Here is a 19,740-nt window from a genome sequence, read left to right on the forward strand (position 1 = left end):
GCGAACGACGCCCCAAACTTGTCCTAATATTGCACATTACCTACTTATAATAATTATTTGCCCTAAACCTTTGAAAACCTTCGCTAGTTAATATTTATAGTTAAACGACCAGTTTGAGACTTATTGCACCGACACGCATGAACTAACTGGTCTCGAAATTGCCTAAAACCGTTGCGTCGTTCAACACCCCGAAACGATATTATTATTACGTTAGAACTCCAACCATATTGAGCAGTTTTGTTTTTTATATTTAAAGATTACAATGTTACCATGGTAATAAATTTTTCGGGGGTGTTTAGGATCGTCGAACGTTAGTAAACACCCCCAACGCCATCTAATTTGGGAGGAACCAGCCACATTTCGGTTTCGAAACCTGCCTGGAAGCTCCGGTAGAAAGAATAGGCTATATATCTAAAAGGATTTACGCGTATACTAAAATAGTTTTATATAATATGTATGTCGTTTATTAAAATATAAAACGCGCCGCTTAATTTTTTCTATTTTTTTTCTTAAATTTCTTTTCTTAAATTTTTCTTTTGTGCATTGAGAGCTAAACTCCTATTAGACTCTACAGTACCCACTAACATGCAGATGATGATATTACAACATCAAACGTCAAAACAACACATCTACGAGTATGATTGATCATGGCATTTCAAAGGAAATCGTTCATGCTTTGCGAGTAATTAATGGCCTGAGGGAACTGTCACTAAATCAGAACAACGAAAAGAAGCAAAAAATAAAAATAAACGAAAAATATAAATCACGAACTTTATTGGTATTTGGTAGCAAAGTAATCATATAAAAATCCCTAAAAATTATTTTCTAGAAGTTTTCTACTAGGCAACTAAAGTAATCGAACGTAAGTTTAGTCTTGTCGAACGCCTTGGACGGCGAAAAAGGAGTAGTCACCAACATCGCCACTTTAGCTGCCCGAAAAACACCAACCAACTAACCGAAAACGAAAAACTCTCAGTCGCTACGAAAAAAAGAGAAACGCATTTGTCTAATTTATAAATTTCTAAAATAGAAAACACGCTTAAACAGATTCAAACTCAAAAATCATTATAAAATTAGAAAAAGAAATCACTTCGAGATAGTTCGTATAATATTAAGTAAAATATCAAATATAAAATATAACTTATTAAAAATGTACCATTATTTTCAAATATTTTGTCACTCTGCGCACACGGAACTGTGAACATGAACTTGTACTAACATTTATTATAGTTTAAATATCTCCATCAGAAAAATATGTAAAAAAATAAAATAATAAGTATAATATTAATGCTACAAAACAACAACTTATTTACAGTGTACGTATTAAACAACTTAAACTAAAAGGGGCCCTAGACGGACCGCGCCCCTCCCCCCTGGCTGACGCTACCACGGAAGCAAGAATAATATTATTAATAATGATAATAAAATATATATAATTTATCTAATAACGACAATTTTCAATACTACTACATAAAAAAATAAATAATAAAAACAAAATATAGCTTCTTAATATTTAAATATATTATATAATAGATAATACATATATTAATAGTAATAATATAAGCGCATAAACACGGGATGCGTCAGCCACGGAGCCCCCGAAAAAATTGTCTACTAAGTGCAGCAAGGAAAAATGCATGATGGGGAACGTATACAGGGACGCCTCACAATAGGCAAAATCTCATGTACGTAATGGTAAATGGGATTTGACATACTCGAGGATGCCCTAAATAAACGAACGAGCTGTCTTTGTCGAGCTTCACTGCTTACCTGAGGACGTCTGCCGCATCGAAACCCGACATACATGCTTCTACAATAGTAAAATGTGCTTAAAACAGGAGAGATGGATGGGTGATAATGACGTGTGAATACTGAAGGATCAGTTGCTGCGGACATGACAGTAAAGGGCCGTGACGTTTTTTTCATGTCGTATTTAACTGTCAATTTTGTAAGTGCTTTAACTGTTTTTTAATGTCAGTTAAGGGATGTAAATCCCTTAACAGCAGCAGTGGTATGCGAAAGTCGATGGCCACCAGAGGACGCCCGGAACCCCGCTCGCGCACCACTTTAATAATTTATAGTCTAAACTCATTCATTTGACTTAAAAAATATAATATATGCATCACACTATAACAGAACAATATTTAACAATAGGCAATCTAACTAACAATAACTGGATATGTATTTTGTTATTAGGGGGGTTTCGTTTCGCGGACGTCACTGGAACGTTCGCGAAACAGTGCCGGACAAATGGGGCAGGACGTCCTCTTTAACGGGGCGGCATATTGAAGATCACAGCCGAAAAGCCCTACAACTGTCACTGTCCGGTATTTTCTTCATCTCAGATGCACTCTTGTCTCACTGCATTATTTAACCAACTACGAAATCTATTTCTCACTCCCAAAATCGAATATATTATAGTTTTTTTTAATTTTCATCTTTCCCTATACTTATGCTTCTATTTAACTCCATAATTTGTTTTCTTCTTTAAATATTACTTAAATAATATTTTGAGAATTGCTGTTTCAGACTTTAAAAACGTGATCGAGTTCACATGGCGAAAACTTAAAAAAATATATATTTATACTCAAAAAATAACGAAATACTTATCGAGTAGTTAATTATTATATAAAAATTTACTTCAATGGTGTCGCATTTCTTATGTCTTTTATAAAGATATTTACGAAATTATTTCAAATAAGGCGAAGGATTAGAGGCTAGTTGGCTCAGTTAGCTCTGCAGAAAGATGTACGATTGCAGAGGGTTCTATTGTGATTGGGCACTGCGGATTGTAACTTTACAAGCCGTCGAAATTAGTAGATGTGTCAAGGAAATGGGTCTTCAATTGTAGTTCGAGTCGAGATATTTGGGGAACTTCTAGGAACTAAATGGTCTGTACCAAACTCTACCACAAATCCCTAAAGTCTATCATTTCACCCAACTTACCTTAGATGATTCATTCCTTTTACGATTTCATGCCCCTTTACAGCTCTCCATTTAATTGACTCGAGCACCCCGAAGACCGGTTTCAAATCCATTAGATCTCGTCAGTTAGGCTAATCTCGAGCCAATTGTTTAATTCACAGCAGCAGGCAAAAATCAGGAATGTCAACGGCCAACACGTTGGACTTGCAGGAAAATATCCTGCCGGCGCCATCTGTCTTCTCATCTTTGGATACGTCTCCGCCGAATCTTCCAGTGAAAGCAGCACGAGTCGGAACAGAGAACCGACCTACGACGCGTAAAGTCGTCGTAATAGAACTTAATCTTCTCAGATTTTTCCTACGACCATTTGCATTTATCTTCATTGCCTTTGATTATAGATCGGTCCTCTGCACAAGTCGTGCGACTCACGCGTCAACATTCAGTCGAGCTGCAGCAAAGCTGACACGTCAGATGGCGCCGGTAGAATATTTTCCTGCAGACCCAACATAGTTGCCCATGATGTTGCCGATGATTCTGCCCGCGTTTAATTGACGCGAGATGAACCGAACAGACGAGATTCTCATTAGATCGAAACCGGTCTTTGGGGTGTTCTAGTTTAATTAAACCGAGAGCTAGAATAGGGCATGAAGTCGTAATAGGCCTCAATCTTCTCAGATTTTTCCTAGGATTATTTGCATTCGTCTTCATTACTCCTGGCTATAGGTCGGTCCTGTGCGCTACGTCCTGCTGCTTTTTGCTTAATTGACTGGAGATGAGCGAATTTTAAGATACTGTTCATTCTCATCTAAAGTTCCTCTAAGTTCATTAGGACGATCCACTGTGCGACGAAGCTTTCGACAGTGTACATCAAAAATATACGCGGATTCCGATATTTTGGACACGAGGAACCTTCCTAAACGAGATTTTGTAATGATCGATGACGAAAATTAACTTTGCGACGCTGTACGTGTAAATTCGTCGGTCCTTGGACTCGAGTAAGTTAGATCAAATCATTAAATTTCGTCCCCAGGAACCTGTGGTAGAGTTTCGTTCACGACTTTTATGGATCCTCGTTACAACTGGAAAGAAAAACGGAAACGGTCGAGTCATAGTCAGGCTTAAAAACTACCCTTATTAAGGCTGAGTTGCTGGCGAGACACAGGGCCAAGTTCACGTGCCCTGCCAAATTCGCATGCCCTGCGTTGATTGCGCCGACTCTGAATTTGGCAAAGGTAGTGATTCGGGCTGCCAAAAAGGGTTAGTTTTCAGCAATAACAGTAATTTTAAGAAAAAAAAAGCCAACTGAACCTCAAATCCCTGGGATATTTACTAATGGACGAGTACCAGGCCTCCATTTGGGCTCGAAGCCCAAAAATGGCGGCGTTTCATCCCGCCGTGCGAATCGCTTAAACCACCTAGTAAACAAAATAAACCGTCACGACTCTAATACTACTATATAAAACGGTAATAAAATAAAAAGGAAATATGAAACACTGGCATACGATGACTACGCTCGGGCAGGTCCAGACCGCTCAAATAAAATAACCTACTCCTTAATGAAATAAAATATCCGACGACGCTGATAATACTCCTAGTTATAACAAGAATCAAATATATGAAATAGTACGAAGGATTTCGTTGTCAGTGATATATCTTCTAAAGCGAACTACGAAGTGCCGGGACCGCCAAGCTGAACACAGGATTTACATTTATTAGAGACCCGGAAGGGAATGTGATGGATGCACCTACTGTATCAGGACAGGAAACTGTGGATTTTCCCATCGGAGGATAACGAGGAGTTGGGATCTATTCGAGCGAGATCAAAGATTTTCGGAAAGCGCTTAAGGGTTGGGGGAAAAGATTCGGATTGCCTGGATGGCCGGCAGAGAGCATACCGGACACTGGGGTTCGCTTCCTTCGCAGACTCGATTGGCGCAGTCCATGCAGAAGAAATTGTGGCCGCAAGGCACCAGTGCATGAGTCACTTTGGCGTCATGACACACCAAGCATTTCGTGTTCGAAGACAGCAAGGAATCGACCGGGCTGGTACTGTTGGTCGGACTCGGTCGCGATGGCACTGATACTGTGGGGTACGACCAGATGCTCGATAGGGCGGTGGACGAATCGAAACTGGGAGAATCACCTAGACCCTCGTCTCTATCTGTGGAACCCCAGATGGTCCCTAAATCGCGTCCTCCGATGCTGGACGAGCTGCTAGAGCAGGACCCCGAGCTAGAGAAGGCACCGCTGCTGCCCGTGGAAGAGGCCATGGTGGGAAACTGATCTTGTGCGGGCTCCATATAGTTCAGGATGGAGCTCAGTCCGGATTTGCACAACGAAGCGAAGATTTCGTTGTCTTCGAGGGCCCCCAGTGCTGGCAAACCGCTAAGACCCGCCGTGCTTCCGGTGCGCATGGCAATATGAGCTTCGATTTCCCTTCTAGCTGATTCAACGCTTTCGGGCAGTCCTGTCACTTCGAACACTGGTTCTTTGTCACGGCTCGGAGTGACGATGTAAGTGTGAGTCTGATGCTGGATGCGTTTGATCGTTGCCCCCTTGGGCCCAACCACCAATCCTACCACTCTGTACGGTACTCTCACTTGAATGGTAATGTGACCGGGAATATTAGCTGGTGGTCCCGGAGGGGTGCTGGCTCCAGATCCCAAACCCGCCAAGTTATTCTTGCGCGAGGCTCTGATTTGGGAGAAGTGCTCAGCCGCGCTTAGAATCTCCCTCTTAGCTTTTCCTACGTCCTCCTTGCGTCCCGTAACCACGAACACAGGCTCTTCGCCCCTGACCGGCGTCTTAATGTAAGTGTTTGTCTTGGCACGTAGCGCCTTGATTTTGCAACCTGAAACAAAGAGAATGGGAATTAGTTAAACTGCGTGAAGAAATTAAATCTCCCTCGACCGATGGGTTCGGGGAGATGATAATATCGTTAATACTATCGCAATCGGCATGTCTGCGGCAGACAAAGCAGCAGAAACGCCCTTCAACCTGCTGCTTGCCGGGTCAGGGGCTTCACCTTGCACCAGGCCGATCACACTGCGACCATCAGACTGTTCGATGCAGAAATGCAGGCAGAATGCGTTTCGCTAGGCCGCCGATGATTATTGCGCCAACGAAGGATATTGACTTTTTTTGGTGCAGTATAATTGCGAATGAGTCTTCTTATTGCTTAATCCTTTGAAGCAAGCGGTCTCAGTTCGTGGTTAAAGTTACAGTGCAATATCGGCATAGGCTTCAAAGAATAATACACCCTAATGCAGCCTTATCAGAAAGAGCTTCCCGAACAAGATACGGCCCCAAAAACAGGCGTTCCGAAATTGCCTTTTCTGATTCATTACTTAGCATTCGACGGTAAAAGAGATTGGAAGGGCACGTTCAACGGCAAAAATTAAATCGGGAATTAAATTTTATTTTTTTTTTTACACAGTATGCTTAATATCTAGTTTTATGACGTATGTTACATGCAGTCAATTACAATTCCAGGTTTAACCAGATGTAAAATGAAGTTCATAATTTTAAATTAAAGGAATTTCCGCATATTCGAAATGAACTAGACATTTTCATTACGTCGACATTGAAATTTCGAACACAGCTGAGGATAAATTTACATTATATGTATAGGCCGCCATTCATTTGTTCTGGGCGAGTGTGCTCGAAATTTCGCCTCTGTGCTGCATTAGTGCTCTTCGCGGAAATATTAAAGAGACGACAAATATGAATTTTAAAATTTAGAGTGTTTCGGAAAATCGATTCTAACTGATTCAATACCATTCCCATTTGGATTAGAACGAGGATTTGCGACGCCTTTAAGTTAGTTTATTTTTATATTCTTGAAGCCTGATTTAAGCGAGACTCCCACCGCAGTTGCAGGAAATCCAGTAATTTTTGTCTTAATTTTTAGAGTCGCTGATGCATTGGAAGTGTCCATATTTCCGGTCTATAAAATTAAATCACGGGACATTTTAAGTAAGAAGATTGCTAAATTTAAAAAGTCTTGTCCATAAATCATCCCGTGGACAACCACTATTTAAAGTGCATGGACATATAATAAGGTTTCGCATCGATGCCATGTACGCCGCAGGTGATGAGTTTATTATAATTTAATTTTAAATGGATCTAAGACAGTTTTATCATTAATGCAATTATTGTATTTCTGGGGAACATGTGACTGTCCGGTCTACGGAGAACGATGACCCTCTTTAGCGAACAAACAGCGAACCTCATTAATTAATCGTTTCTTCGCCGCTTTTACGCAGACGTGCAAAAATTGGAAGAGCCCGAGTGGCTTTTTGATGTATTTTTATGGTGAAAAAATATCTGATTTTATGAAGATGGACCCCTTAAATGCACTTCTCGTTTAATTGACCGCTGGAAAATGGCGTAACTCCCAGTTCGGATATGGGCGTTTATTCGATTCGCATCTGAACATGAAATAAACATTTTACGTTAATATCTATTGTTGAATAAATTTGTATATATGTATAATAAATTATGAGAATGTTCACTTTATTTTTTACCTATTTATAACTTATTGTAAATGACCTCATTCTTTCCTGTTAAATACACCAAATAATTACTGGAAAAGAATTCCGAGCACTCCAAAAAAATTCATATAAAAATTTTGATGCCATATGTGCATAGTTGCAAATTACGGAGCGATTTGGCTGTAAAGCTGCTCCACAGTAGGCACTACATTATGTCAATATTTAGTCACCTGTACGGCTGCCGCTAATGTAGAAAATGAACTTAATAATAGTGCCAGTGCATCAATGCCATCAAAATGTTTGTTAAATAGTTAAAGTATACAGGGTCCCTCACTTAAGTTAATAAACTTGAGTTCTATAACTTTTTTACCAAAGATTAGCAATCTATTGGACAAAGATGGCTAACGCAAACCGAACTTCCGCATTCTGATCTCGCACATATCCTGCCTGGATAATTAGATTTAATTAATAATGGAAAGGTACGCGGTTTCCCCTCAGATGTATGGGTGCTCCCCTACGTTCACTGACGGTGGCGATTAGGATGTGGTAATTTTAAGTATAACGCGAGGTTAACCCAGTTTTGGTGTAAGGCAAGTGTCACATATCATCGTTTGTGATCATTCTTTATGACATCTTCGCCTACGCGGAGCGCCTGCACTTAGAGCATTCCCATGCTATTGAATCCATTTATTTAAATGGATGAAAAAGGAAGAACGGACCATACACGTACCGGCTTTCGACAACAAAAATAAACACACACTAAGGCCGTGAGCATGCGAAACCTTGCCGTCCGTTGTAAATCATAAAGACCGATGTAAAAAAAATGAAACTGGTCTCTTTGTTGGCCGTAAGAGTAAAACAACGAGAGTATGGGCGATTTAATGGGCGCAATAAAGTAGATTTCATCGGAAGATATATGACCATAGTTATAATATGTTTTTAATAAATCACAAGAGTCGCGATGGGAAAACCGCGAATATAAATAGAGCTTTCGGTCTCCGTAGACCGCTTAAAAGGGGGCCCCCAAAGATGACTGTGCTGCACCGTGAAATGTCACTTTGCTGGCTCTCAGCCAGCAAAGTGTGCATTACATTCGAGCCGTTTCATCGGGAGCTCGTCTAGTGCGTAAGTCTAGAAATATCTTTAGGGTAAATGCCACTTCTGTTGCAATAATAGCATTTGGAATATTAACCGGGAAGTCAGTGGTGGCGCAGGTGGCCTCTACAAAATCGATGTAAAAAAAAAACACTTAATGGGACAAATCAGTTAACTTAAAGGCCGGTCGAACACCGGAGATGCGAGAGACAACAGACATGCATCATGAAACATGCAATCCTGCTTGGAGGCACATTGGAGACATTCGCTTAAATTCAATTGATTTGAGCCATTTCCCCAAACAGCATGCCAAGTAGCAATAGTACATCTCATGTTGCATGTCTTATGTCTCATGCATATCTCGGGTCCGACCGGGCTTATGTCTCATGTATTTCACGTGTACGGCCTACCTTATATACACTCGTGTCTCTAATAACGCAGTAAGGTGAACTTTACTGCGGCCACGATCGTAAGTGATGTTAAAAGGTGGTGAACAAAAAAATTAAAAAAAACATTATATTAAAAGTCTCAGGGTCACATTAATGCTGTAATAATCCACTTTTTGAATTTTTTCAGTCTTTAATATTCGATACCATCGACACCTCCAGGATGAATCCCGTATTTGTTGGCATCAATTTGGAACCTTTAGAATATTCGTGTGAAACGAATATTTCAAATCTTCGTTCGCAACTCGCATCTATAGGAGACCCTCTAGGCGAAAGGGAAATTACTCCTTCGATTCCTTACAATATCAATGGAAAACGAAATAAAGTTAACGTGACATCAAAAAAGTTTCAGGACACGCCGCTGATTACTGTCGGCGAAGTTCCAAGGTATTTCTAACGCCGAATATGCACGTAGGAAGAGTAATATCGATTCTCAACACCTTGAAATAGATAAAAATCAATTAATCTACACCTCCATTGAGGTGTACCCGAAACGTCCATTTATTTTATGTAACTGGCCGGAAACAGAGCAAAATCTTTATGTAGATTTTTTTATTTTGTTGAATTCTTATAGAGCTCAATCTAAAATTAAACATCCCTGTTTTGATGCTCTTATTTGACTCTAATGATCTAATAATTACGAACGGTTATTGTGAGCGAACGCTCGCTGTGGAAACAGCACACAATCCTGAAAACAAAAACAAAAAAAGAATTCGAATATCTAACAAACCCGAGGAGATAAAAGTGTTTAAATTTAGAAGACGTGTGTGGTATGCAGGTAGTTAGGCAACTATAAGTAAGTAAACAAATACTCATGACGGATCTTTCATAACTTAGACGACATGCCACCCATAGTTTGGTACGAACGTGTCATTTTACCGAGGTCTTTGATAAAACAAACAAGTAGGGCCTGTTTATTTTATTTTCCGACCCTAAGGACTGTTAGGGTATGTCAGCTTCCACAGAAGGCTGTTCCCACTGAAAAATGTACAGACATAAAGAAGATTGCAATGAGGCCATTAAGGTAGAATACCTAAATTTTATATACACATATATGTGTCGCACGTTGTAACAGCAGCGCCCACACCAAGTCGAGGTTGTCTACCTCTGATTACTTGTCGTTTTTCGAGCACATTCTTCCGGTATCCATTTTAATATCTTGCCTCAACTTTAGGCAGAAACCATTTTCAAACTTCCCTCTCTGATCTTTCTAATGTTCGAGGCATAAAAACCGACTCAAAGGGAGGTCGATACTTACAGTTGAAGGGTGCTAACGCCGCGCCCAAAGGGCGAACTGCGGTTTCTGGTAACGTGCCAACAGTATGGCTGCATTGTCGATATTTCCGACTTTAAAAAGGTCTCATTAGTACCTTCGTTACTAACTTAACAAATCCGCTTTTATAATCGCCCGAAACTGTTGACCGTGTCTATCTCTGGCAAATTTATGCGTGTGCTTTATCGGACATGAGTGAATGGCCGTTGCCTCTTTTCTGAACAATACGTTTATTTGCTCCAATAACCTGTGAAATTGTTCGTTTTTCCAGGATTTGATTCCATTATTTCGCAAAGTAACAACTAGAAAAAGTTTGTGCTGGAGAGGATAATGAAGGTTTCACGCGTCCGTCCCTTGATCTGGGCAAAAACGTGTGGATAATTTGATGTAAAATTGCTCGATTGAAGTTTGGATCTGGTTAAGCAAAATCGATTAACTACTTGTGAAAAGTACAAGCGAAACTTGAATCATCAGTGGACTCAGGATTAAAGTAAATTGAAAGAAATTCCTCAAACTTCTTATATTTTTCAGCAAACTTTTCTTAATCAGCGGTCAATTTAAAAATTTCAATTTAATGGGATTAATCAAAAACTCTTTCGATTACGGCCCACTGCAAATTTGACCTTTCCTCGACGACTAACGCGAATCTGAACAGTATCAACAGTCAAAAATAATTATCACCAAATGTTGCTATGTTAATTTTTATATCAATAATTTAAAAACCACCAAAACAAAGCATTAAATTGGTCACACGTTTGTTACGAGGTTCGCAAAATGTTTTACATGGAATGGGCGTGATACCAATTAGCTATTTTTACCAACCATTGGGTCTAAATTATATTAGAAAATTAAAAATCAATGTGAAAGGTGAAAGTCAACGCTATAAGTAAAGTCAAAAAAGGCTTTTTCTTGGACAGTGTGACCCATCGAAAGTGTTATACAGGGCGATATAAGTGACTTCCACAACATAAATCGAAACGTATGATTTTTCTATTAGACTCTTGCTAGGCAGGCAGATTTTAAAAGTTTCCCAAACGTCACTAACAGTCAATCAATTTCTTCCAATTAAGTAGTAGCAGTGGAGCAAATCATATCATTTTTATATATATATTTTTTGCCTTTATGGAGGGAAAAATCGTTTTGACGTTATCTGGAACTAATATCAACACCGAAAATGAATAATAAGAAATTTTCACAATCTGGCACAGCACTTCCAATGGAAAATACGCTACACACACCGTTGCCAATTTTCTGGATCGTTTACGGCCGTGTCCATAAAGACCGGAATGGAGGCCCAAAGGGTGGCAATGACTCTTATTGAACATGAACTGCCGACGACCTCGGTTGGCCAAACTGGAATCGTGACGCGTCATCACCCGACTACTTAGTTGTTTAGTTTTTATCTCAAATAATTATTTTTCTAAAAACTCTTTTTAAAGGAATTTCTGACTGACGTTTAATGAACGGAAATAGATTTACAACTGTGCATACAAATATGGAAAGGCAACATTAATTATTCCGAAAATATCTTGTGGGGAGTCGTCAGTTATGCGAGGGGTAGAAAATAGGTCATCTACCTCTGAAATGAAGGGGTGAGTTGATGGATTCGTTAGTTTCGCTCCGTTTCTACGCAAAATCAATAGGATCCCCCTTAAAACAGCCGCTAGAAGTCGGCATTTCATTGGTGTGTACACAACTCAATACACTCTGAAACACATTTGTTTTTTCACAACAAAAAGCTGAGAGACTCATTAGCCGCCTAAATATGTTTAAAAAAAAAAAACCTAAATAAAACGACTTCAAAAGGCAACCTCCTGACCCCAATCGCAATTCACTTAATTTTTTTCCGGACGCGCCGTTAAAATCTAACCTCAATTTACTAGGCCCCTTTTAGTGTCGCTTCGTGCGTCTTTCGTATCCATTTTCGTTACCTTGCCCGTGGAGGTTGAATTATTCCCCAAATTTTCTGCAGTAATTAATCATGCGCTTGTCCTTTAAGGGATGCGGCAACGTCGCTCTTGTGTCACAAGGGCTAGTTTCTGACGTAACCGGCGGATTATGAGGGCCTGAATGGTTTGTGGGATATTATGGGAAAGCGTTATGTGGAACAGTTTGATAACTGAATTATTGATGAAGATGTGGTAAATTCGCAATTGTCAAAGCGTCTATGATCTTAGCAGGAGTGTTTGAAACCAGAGAACAAATCTGGAAAACTTCTTGTCCTCAACGAAGCTGCTGCTAAGTTACTCAAAAGATCTCAGCAGTCAGTTTCTCGTTTAGGACTCGCAGTTCGATGTTATTGTGTCATTTGTATGACTTCCTCGTGTAAATAATTTTAGGTTGTTGCACAATGTCTCTTTCTGGAACTATTATATTTCCAACAGCTTCGCTGAACATCTGGATTCTACTCTTATGAATTAAGATTCTTGAGGGGATGCGCCGCCTACAAAACCAACAAAATCCAATTCGCTTACATAACACTGGTGGTCGATTTGGCAACGCGGAAGTTTCGCGGCATTCGAAAAAGCGGTGCTGCAAGGATCACGTGAGGAGCGTCTGCAGGCGGCGCGCCATTGCAGCAGTTACCATGGATACAATTCTTTCATTAGAGGTGGCGGCGGCGACGGCGGCGGTGTCATCACGGCGCTTTCTCTACGAAGTCCCGAGACACGAAGAAAAATTCAAACTCGGAAAACCCTGACGGACGCTAATTGGGTTTCAATTCTCTCCTCGATTGTCTCTCTGACGCCCGACACTTCTCGCATTAAAATTTATCGCACAAGGGGAATGCACCTACGGAGGGCCTGCCGAACGATAATCAATTTTAAACGCAGAAAGTGACTTTTAACAGCCTTTGAGAATATTCATGATCGATAGAATTGGCCGCAATGCTGTCACAAGTGGAAAGCTCCGGTATACGGCTCTGCCAAGAACAGAAAAAGACATTAAAAGAAAACCCGGAGGTCACTGTTCCCGCTCTATCGATCAATACACATAGGGCCGACCAAACTTGATTCTCTCCAGTTTCATTTCCGAGTTTCTGCGAGGTGAAGGTTATTATTTCCGAAAGTTTTACTTTCTACCGCCGATTCTTCAATAAACCAATCTCCATGTTTTCTTAGCCCAACAAATATTTATCGCAAAATCGACTCGTAAAGAATCTTATAACTTTCGAAGCGGAGCCATAACAGAGACGAATGCTTCCTCGTCTGCGAAATCTAATATCCGGACTTGTTCATTATATCGTCAAACTACCCTGCTGAACTTTTAAAATAGGAAATAACATCCCTTCACACATAACGCGATCCGGTATCGATCAAAACATCCCGTGACAGGATCCCGAACGTGACCCAACTGCAAATTGTCTCTGAACACCGCGAACTTGACACCTATCGAGATGAGAAAAAATACCAGTTTTACCTTTGTAAAGAAGGTCCTCGGGGATTTCAAAACTTTCAAATGGGGTGATTAAATGAGAAACAACGATTCAGGTAGCATCCAAACAAAATTTATCAAATGGACTTTAGGTCGAGTTATATTCGGCAAAGTAAATATCCGAAAGATCTTTTGATCCCCTCGGTCTAAGCTCAAAAGTACTGTGTTGTCGGAACCCTTTTGCCGGTCAGACCAAATCAGAAACTGGTGCATGTCTTAGATAGAAATGCGATTAACCTTACCACGTCGACTAGTAATTGAAACATTCAGAAATTATTCGCATTTCCTGACAAAACATAACATTTGACAATAAGTGATTGACAGTTTAAAGTTGACAATGGAAAACAGTAAAACTGGCCATATTACCTTGACACTAACGTACAAATGTTTTTTTGCGATAAAAATCGTACGTTTATAGATGCCATTAATACTTATTCGACAATAAATTGATACGGTTGACTGAAAGTCGAGCGATTCGAAGGATGAGTGCCTTTGTCCATAATGAATCAATTTTTATACCGATTTATACGGGTGAACCAAACACCGGTCGGGATCGCCATATTTGACACAGGAGAGCAATACTGTTAAATATTTTAACGAATGCAGGATTTGTGCCGAAATTAAGAATGTGTAGCGGAAATGCAGAAGGTTTATCAAGAATATAAGAAACGTATCGAAAATGAAAAAATTCGGAAAAATTGAGGAATATTTTTCCACATTGCAATATATTGTACAAAATTTGAGGCAACGGCGATAAACCGTATTACTTTCAGACGTGGTAAATACCAAAAAAACCGTTCTATCAACGCATTCGATTTTATTAAAACTCGTCCCCATCCGATTACCAACCAGATATCAATCCGGTCGTTTTTTATTTCAAAAAGTATCATATTAACAGCGGAAAATTTCCTGTTCGAAAAATTGTACAAATAAACGTTAATAAGGTCCAGTGCAAGTTATTTATACACATATCTTTGTACTGCTAATACTTCCAAGTAAACCGTATTTTTAACACGAACTAAACCGGTTAAGCGGTTCTCCTGCTCTATTTGTGGAACCTTGTTAAATCAACATACCGACTGCCCATGAAAGGACAAGATTACCCTGTGAATAAGTGAAATCGCTTTTTAGATTTTGGCCGCCTCAGTGGCGACTCGTACAAAATCTTTTCTTCAAAAGATCACACACGTGGATATAATGATCCTCGAAATAATGTGCTTTTCAAATAGAACCAACAATAAGCGTGAAAATTCATTGGCCAGAAAAAAAATTATATATAATATTACTAATAGCGCTACACCGGAAAACCTGTGCGTTATACCGGAAAAATGATGTACGTATTCATATTCCTTTTAAATGGTTTTCAAGAAAATAATGTGGCAATATGCTAATTCTGCGGTAAATTTAATAATAGTAAACGCTAAAAGATTAAAAAACTTCCAGGATTAGTATACAACTCCAATAAAGGGTAGTGCCAAGGAAAAGTACAATATTTTAATTCCAACTATAGAACTGAAATAGACGACGATTTAATTCATTTCACATTGTGTTATTATTTACATTTAAATTTCAGTCTCTTTGGCATTCGTTGGGTGGCAGATTTCGCATATATATGATTAACGAGACGAGGAATTTACAGAAGAGGGATCAGGCAGGGATAAACCAGAGACAGGAACAATTCGCCTATCTTATCGTCCCTTTTCACCCCCGAAAAAAAATGAGGCAGGCAAGTTGAATGACATTTCTAATCGGGGCTTTAGCCCATAGGGAGATCTCTAGAACCGAATTTTTTTTAAGCCGAAGATGGATCGCAGCGAATTTGTCAGAAGATTTCCGTGTTGGTTGGAGTAACCTTATATCTGCTGAATGAGGAATTAAAAGTGATAAAACTGAGGTAATATTAGATGTAGGTAATGCTGAGCTATTTACATAACGATGCAAATACTGAGCGTGTAATTGCTGACTATAAAATTTATAGTGGCATAAATATGTGAACAAGATTAATATGCTGATTGATGTTTTTGAAGGTTTTAGCTTTACCCCATCGACCTTTCTAGGAACCTTACTTTACTTGTGGACCTGTGACACATCGAAATGACTTGAGGATACCCACCTGAAACAAAAAAAAAACAACGTTAGTGATCAAACAATTTTCTTCAAAATACTACATAAATTTCAGACTAACAGGAAGGATGAAACGTTAAACTTGAATTAATGATTGGCCAGCCGAGACACCATCTATTTACTTATTCCTATAGCAACATTGATTTTCGATTTAAAGGAAACCCAGTCAAGTCGTAACATGCAAGAATCGACTACACGAATGCCGAAACCATATCGTATACAGTGTCGTGTTTCGGATTTGTGTCATGCAAAAATTATTTTACATGGTTTAGCGCAACCTAATGCACACTGCTAACCTTGGCTGGTATAAATATCTCATGTTTGATGTGCACTTCAAGGCTTTAGGTAATTTTCCAACACTCAATTTCATATCAATAAAAAATAAAGCACCCTGTGTACCTGCGTAGAGTAAAACGGGGTCCAAAGGCTCGAAAAAAATTGAAATGTCTCGCATCGGCAAGCGGGCTTACATACTTGAGCGAGCCATGAAGCACAACCTTGAACTTAATGGATTTCTTCCTTTTAATGTCTGAAATGATGGGGGCACCTTTCATTGAAATTGGAAATGCATTGCAATGCTGATGGTTTGGGTGTAATTGCGAGACAAGAACTAGGTACCAAGATACAACAAGGGCAATTGGTAACAAAAGCTTTAACTAGGACACGCCAGTAAATATGGTACAAATTATTCTCTTTCCGTAAAGTTGAAGATTAATATGCTGGTGCATTTCATGCATCCATTCTATGTAGTCACCCAGGCGATGGTAGACTAAAGTGAACTCAATCGTACTTTCGCACTTTTGGTCATCCGCAATTTGGATAAGACCGATATTGTAGTCGCTGCAAAAAACTACAAGGAACCCTTCATGGTCATTTTTCAGTTTCCAGGTATTTTTAAATACATCAAGAATGTCGGCTTTATTTCATACATATTTTAAACGTTCAGGACTCCTCTAGTTTCAATTTCTCACGAAAGTGATCATTTTTTCAATTTGATACAACTCTGTGGCAAAATATTAGCGATAACCCCCTGTGGAAAATCTTTATCTCTTTCCATTTTTAATTTTCAGTCTTTCCGTATTCGGTGAATTTCATCGGTTTTCGAGCAACTCGACCGAAGAATCCCTTGAAAAATAAGCGTTCAACGAATAATGTACAGGGATACCCTGCACATTACTGGATCATCAGATGCGCCTTTTTATGTCGACTTATCTGTATAAGGTTTATGATGTTAAGGCTGAGTTGCTGAATCATGGCTTAAGCTCGGTCCTGCTAAGTCTGGCTCTTGTATATGTACATATATGACCACACATAACTCTCGTATATATAAATTCACATATGCAATATGTCTGACTGCTGTTAATCTGACAGCAATGCATTTCTTATGGACGTCAAAATCTACGGGACTCGGGTTGAGGTAAACCAAGTTTAACTCACGATTATCTAATTTCCAACCAAATTTTCAAACAAATTTATTTTTGCCAAATTTTAAGTTTACAGTGCCGTTGCCTATTTCCGATTAGGTGCGAAATGAAAGTGACATTGTGGCAAACGAAAACAGGCAGGCAGTTGATAATAAATGGTCCAAAACAATGTCGTTTTCCCGAATTTTGAGCCAATATCCTCATTCCGCGAGGTACTGAGACAGGCGTTTGTATTCAAAAATAAGGTCGTACCTATTTATAGTGCAACGAATCCACATCTAAGCATTTAACCGTCAACAGCAAGATTTACAAGGGGGGATACCGGTTTGTTTGCGCTTTTTATTTTGTGTCATCCGCATCTCGAGATAATAATACGATGTTGATAAGTTCCATCGGCTTAATGGTGGGAACGATCCCTAAGGCTTCATCTTTGGTGGTTTCATTGATAGGCAATCCATTAACACTACCGAAACGTATGAAGCATATTAATTTACACGGTTAATGGTGGTTAGCACATTGACAATGGAGCGCCACCTAGATCCTTCCTGTTGCGATTATATTATAGGAACTTTAACCTCAGGTCTAACGAACAACGTACGAAGACTTACAATTAGTTTATTTGAACATCCTGTTTGGTGTTCAATCAGCAGCGAAGCTTTAAAGGAAGTCTCATTGTAATTTTCGTTTATCGGTAGTAAAATGAGTTATGTCTACGAAGAATTAACTGGTACGAGCAGCGATTATGCGGATTAAGTCATAAATAAATCTCCAATCATTGGAACATGTGTGCATTTTGCCCTGGATATTCCAAATTATTGCTGATAACGATATCTTGAAAAAGTGGCGAAGCTGTGATTGGTATTGCGTTAATTAGAAAAACACATGCAAGCGTTGCAATGCCCGTTAAAACACGTTGGCGGCGAGCTTAGTAACACGAAACCTGAATTTCCTAGTTTTGGGCCTTCGATCCAAAACAGAATTAGATAGGTAAAGGTGTTTTCTCCGGTGTTCAACTCATAAGAGGCCATTCTGAGATACTGAGAAGGACTATAAATCAATTACATATAGATAAGTTTCGGTACTCCTGGAAAGCGAAGACGCATCGGCCCGACATAGAGTGCGAAAAAAGTACTTTCAGTTTGTGGTGCGCCATGACTCTATGTCGCTCAGACTGGCAGTTTTAATTTTTTGAAATTATCGTCAATAACAAATTTGCTTAACAACCTTTGGATCACTGTTGATTACTATAATTACTTAAAATGATGAGATTTAATAATTGGCAAAATGTTTAGGCCCTTTGAGACGGGATCGGTTAAAACGCTCGTTGGGAAACTGATACGTTTGAGAACTGGAATAAATCCTTGTTGCTATTAGTCCCTTACGTGAAATATCAATTATATCCCCGTGGACGGATCGCCATTAAGAGCAAAGAAACATGCACTGAGGTAAAATTTCCATGCCTCTTGGGCCGGCGAAAGGTTAACCTTGAATCGTGGGTGGATGGGCCCAAAATCAGCTGAAAACAGTTGTGAAACCAGGGACCACAAAGTGAAGTTATTTTACTGGTCCATTATGGCCCGAAAATAAGTTAAGTTGATGTAGATTGAATGAAAGTGAAATGAGTAAAAACCTGCCGGTCGAGTCTGGTGGTACCGGCGGCGGCGTTCTTCAGGGGGCCCCGTGCAGGCCGCGGATGTTGAACTAGGTTTGTCTCAAGGTCTTCTGCCATGGGAGCGCAGGAAGTGTGACGAAGACGGGCGGCAGGACCGGCCTTGGAATCCCCATTACCATAATCTCGAATAAGTAATTAGTTTTTGCGTGAGTGCCCGCGTTCTGGCAGATGAATTTTAACGCGAATGGAAAAAATGGTCGACTGCTGCGGGACGATTGGCCCTGTTTTATCGGCCGCAGTGTGTTTATGGGAGCTTTAATTGCGTCACTTAGCCCTGATGACAGGTAGGCAATATCGCCCTGTTTTAGAATTCCATTACGGGCGAATTTATTATGTAGTTGGCCCTCGCGCACCTGTTGAGGATCGACGAGAAACCAGAAAGGCATCGCGGGCGAACCCAGCCCTGTCCGCGAAAGAATCGCAAGGAATTCTCTCGACACGAGGGACAAAGACCGCTGTGCATCATCAAAACAAAACAAACCATCTTCCACAGTAATTGGCGTTTTTCGTTAATTGAGTGCTTATTTACATATCGCTTAATTAAGCGGCCTGATAAAGGTGGGGTGGGGGTCTGGCCGGCGCCGACGCAAACAATTAACCACCGCTTTTTGCTTCTTCGGCTTCAACATTATTTCATGCCAATCGGCTCGTGTACGAAAGACGAGAAAAGAACATTAAAAAGCAAGTGCTAGAATGGTAATAATAATAAACGGATGCGCACCAAAGACCAACGGTTGGCCATTAACCCAACGTATGATTGCTTGTTCTTTCTTTATAAACAAGCAAGCTCAACGTGGGAGTATCATAGTGTATAGTCATTGAACAGTGGCCTAGGTCACGGCTCTCCTGTTGA

At 39.8% G+C, this 19,740-nt stretch overlaps 1 protein-coding gene across 2 annotated transcripts in view; it reads right to left on the reverse strand.

The window, feature by feature from the left end:
* Window positions 1–757: 757 nt before the first annotated feature.
* The window catches only part of LOC136339450 (RNA-binding protein MEX3B), a 41,224-nt gene continuing 22,241 nt past the window's right edge, over window positions 758–19,740 (reverse strand). For both annotated transcript variants that reach the window (XM_066282737.1, XM_066282735.1), the window contains exon 3: window positions 758–5,776. In XM_066282737.1, coding sequence (XP_066138834.1) covers window positions 4,767–5,776 — 1,010 coding nt within the window. In that variant the 3' untranslated portion in view covers window positions 758–4,766. The remainder of the gene's footprint in view (window positions 5,777–19,740) is intronic.

The sequence above is a fragment of the Euwallacea fornicatus genome, chromosome 5 (assembly GCF_040115645.1).
Source record: "Euwallacea fornicatus isolate EFF26 chromosome 5, ASM4011564v1, whole genome shotgun sequence".
Taxonomy (NCBI): domain Eukaryota; kingdom Metazoa; phylum Arthropoda; class Insecta; order Coleoptera; family Curculionidae; genus Euwallacea; species Euwallacea fornicatus.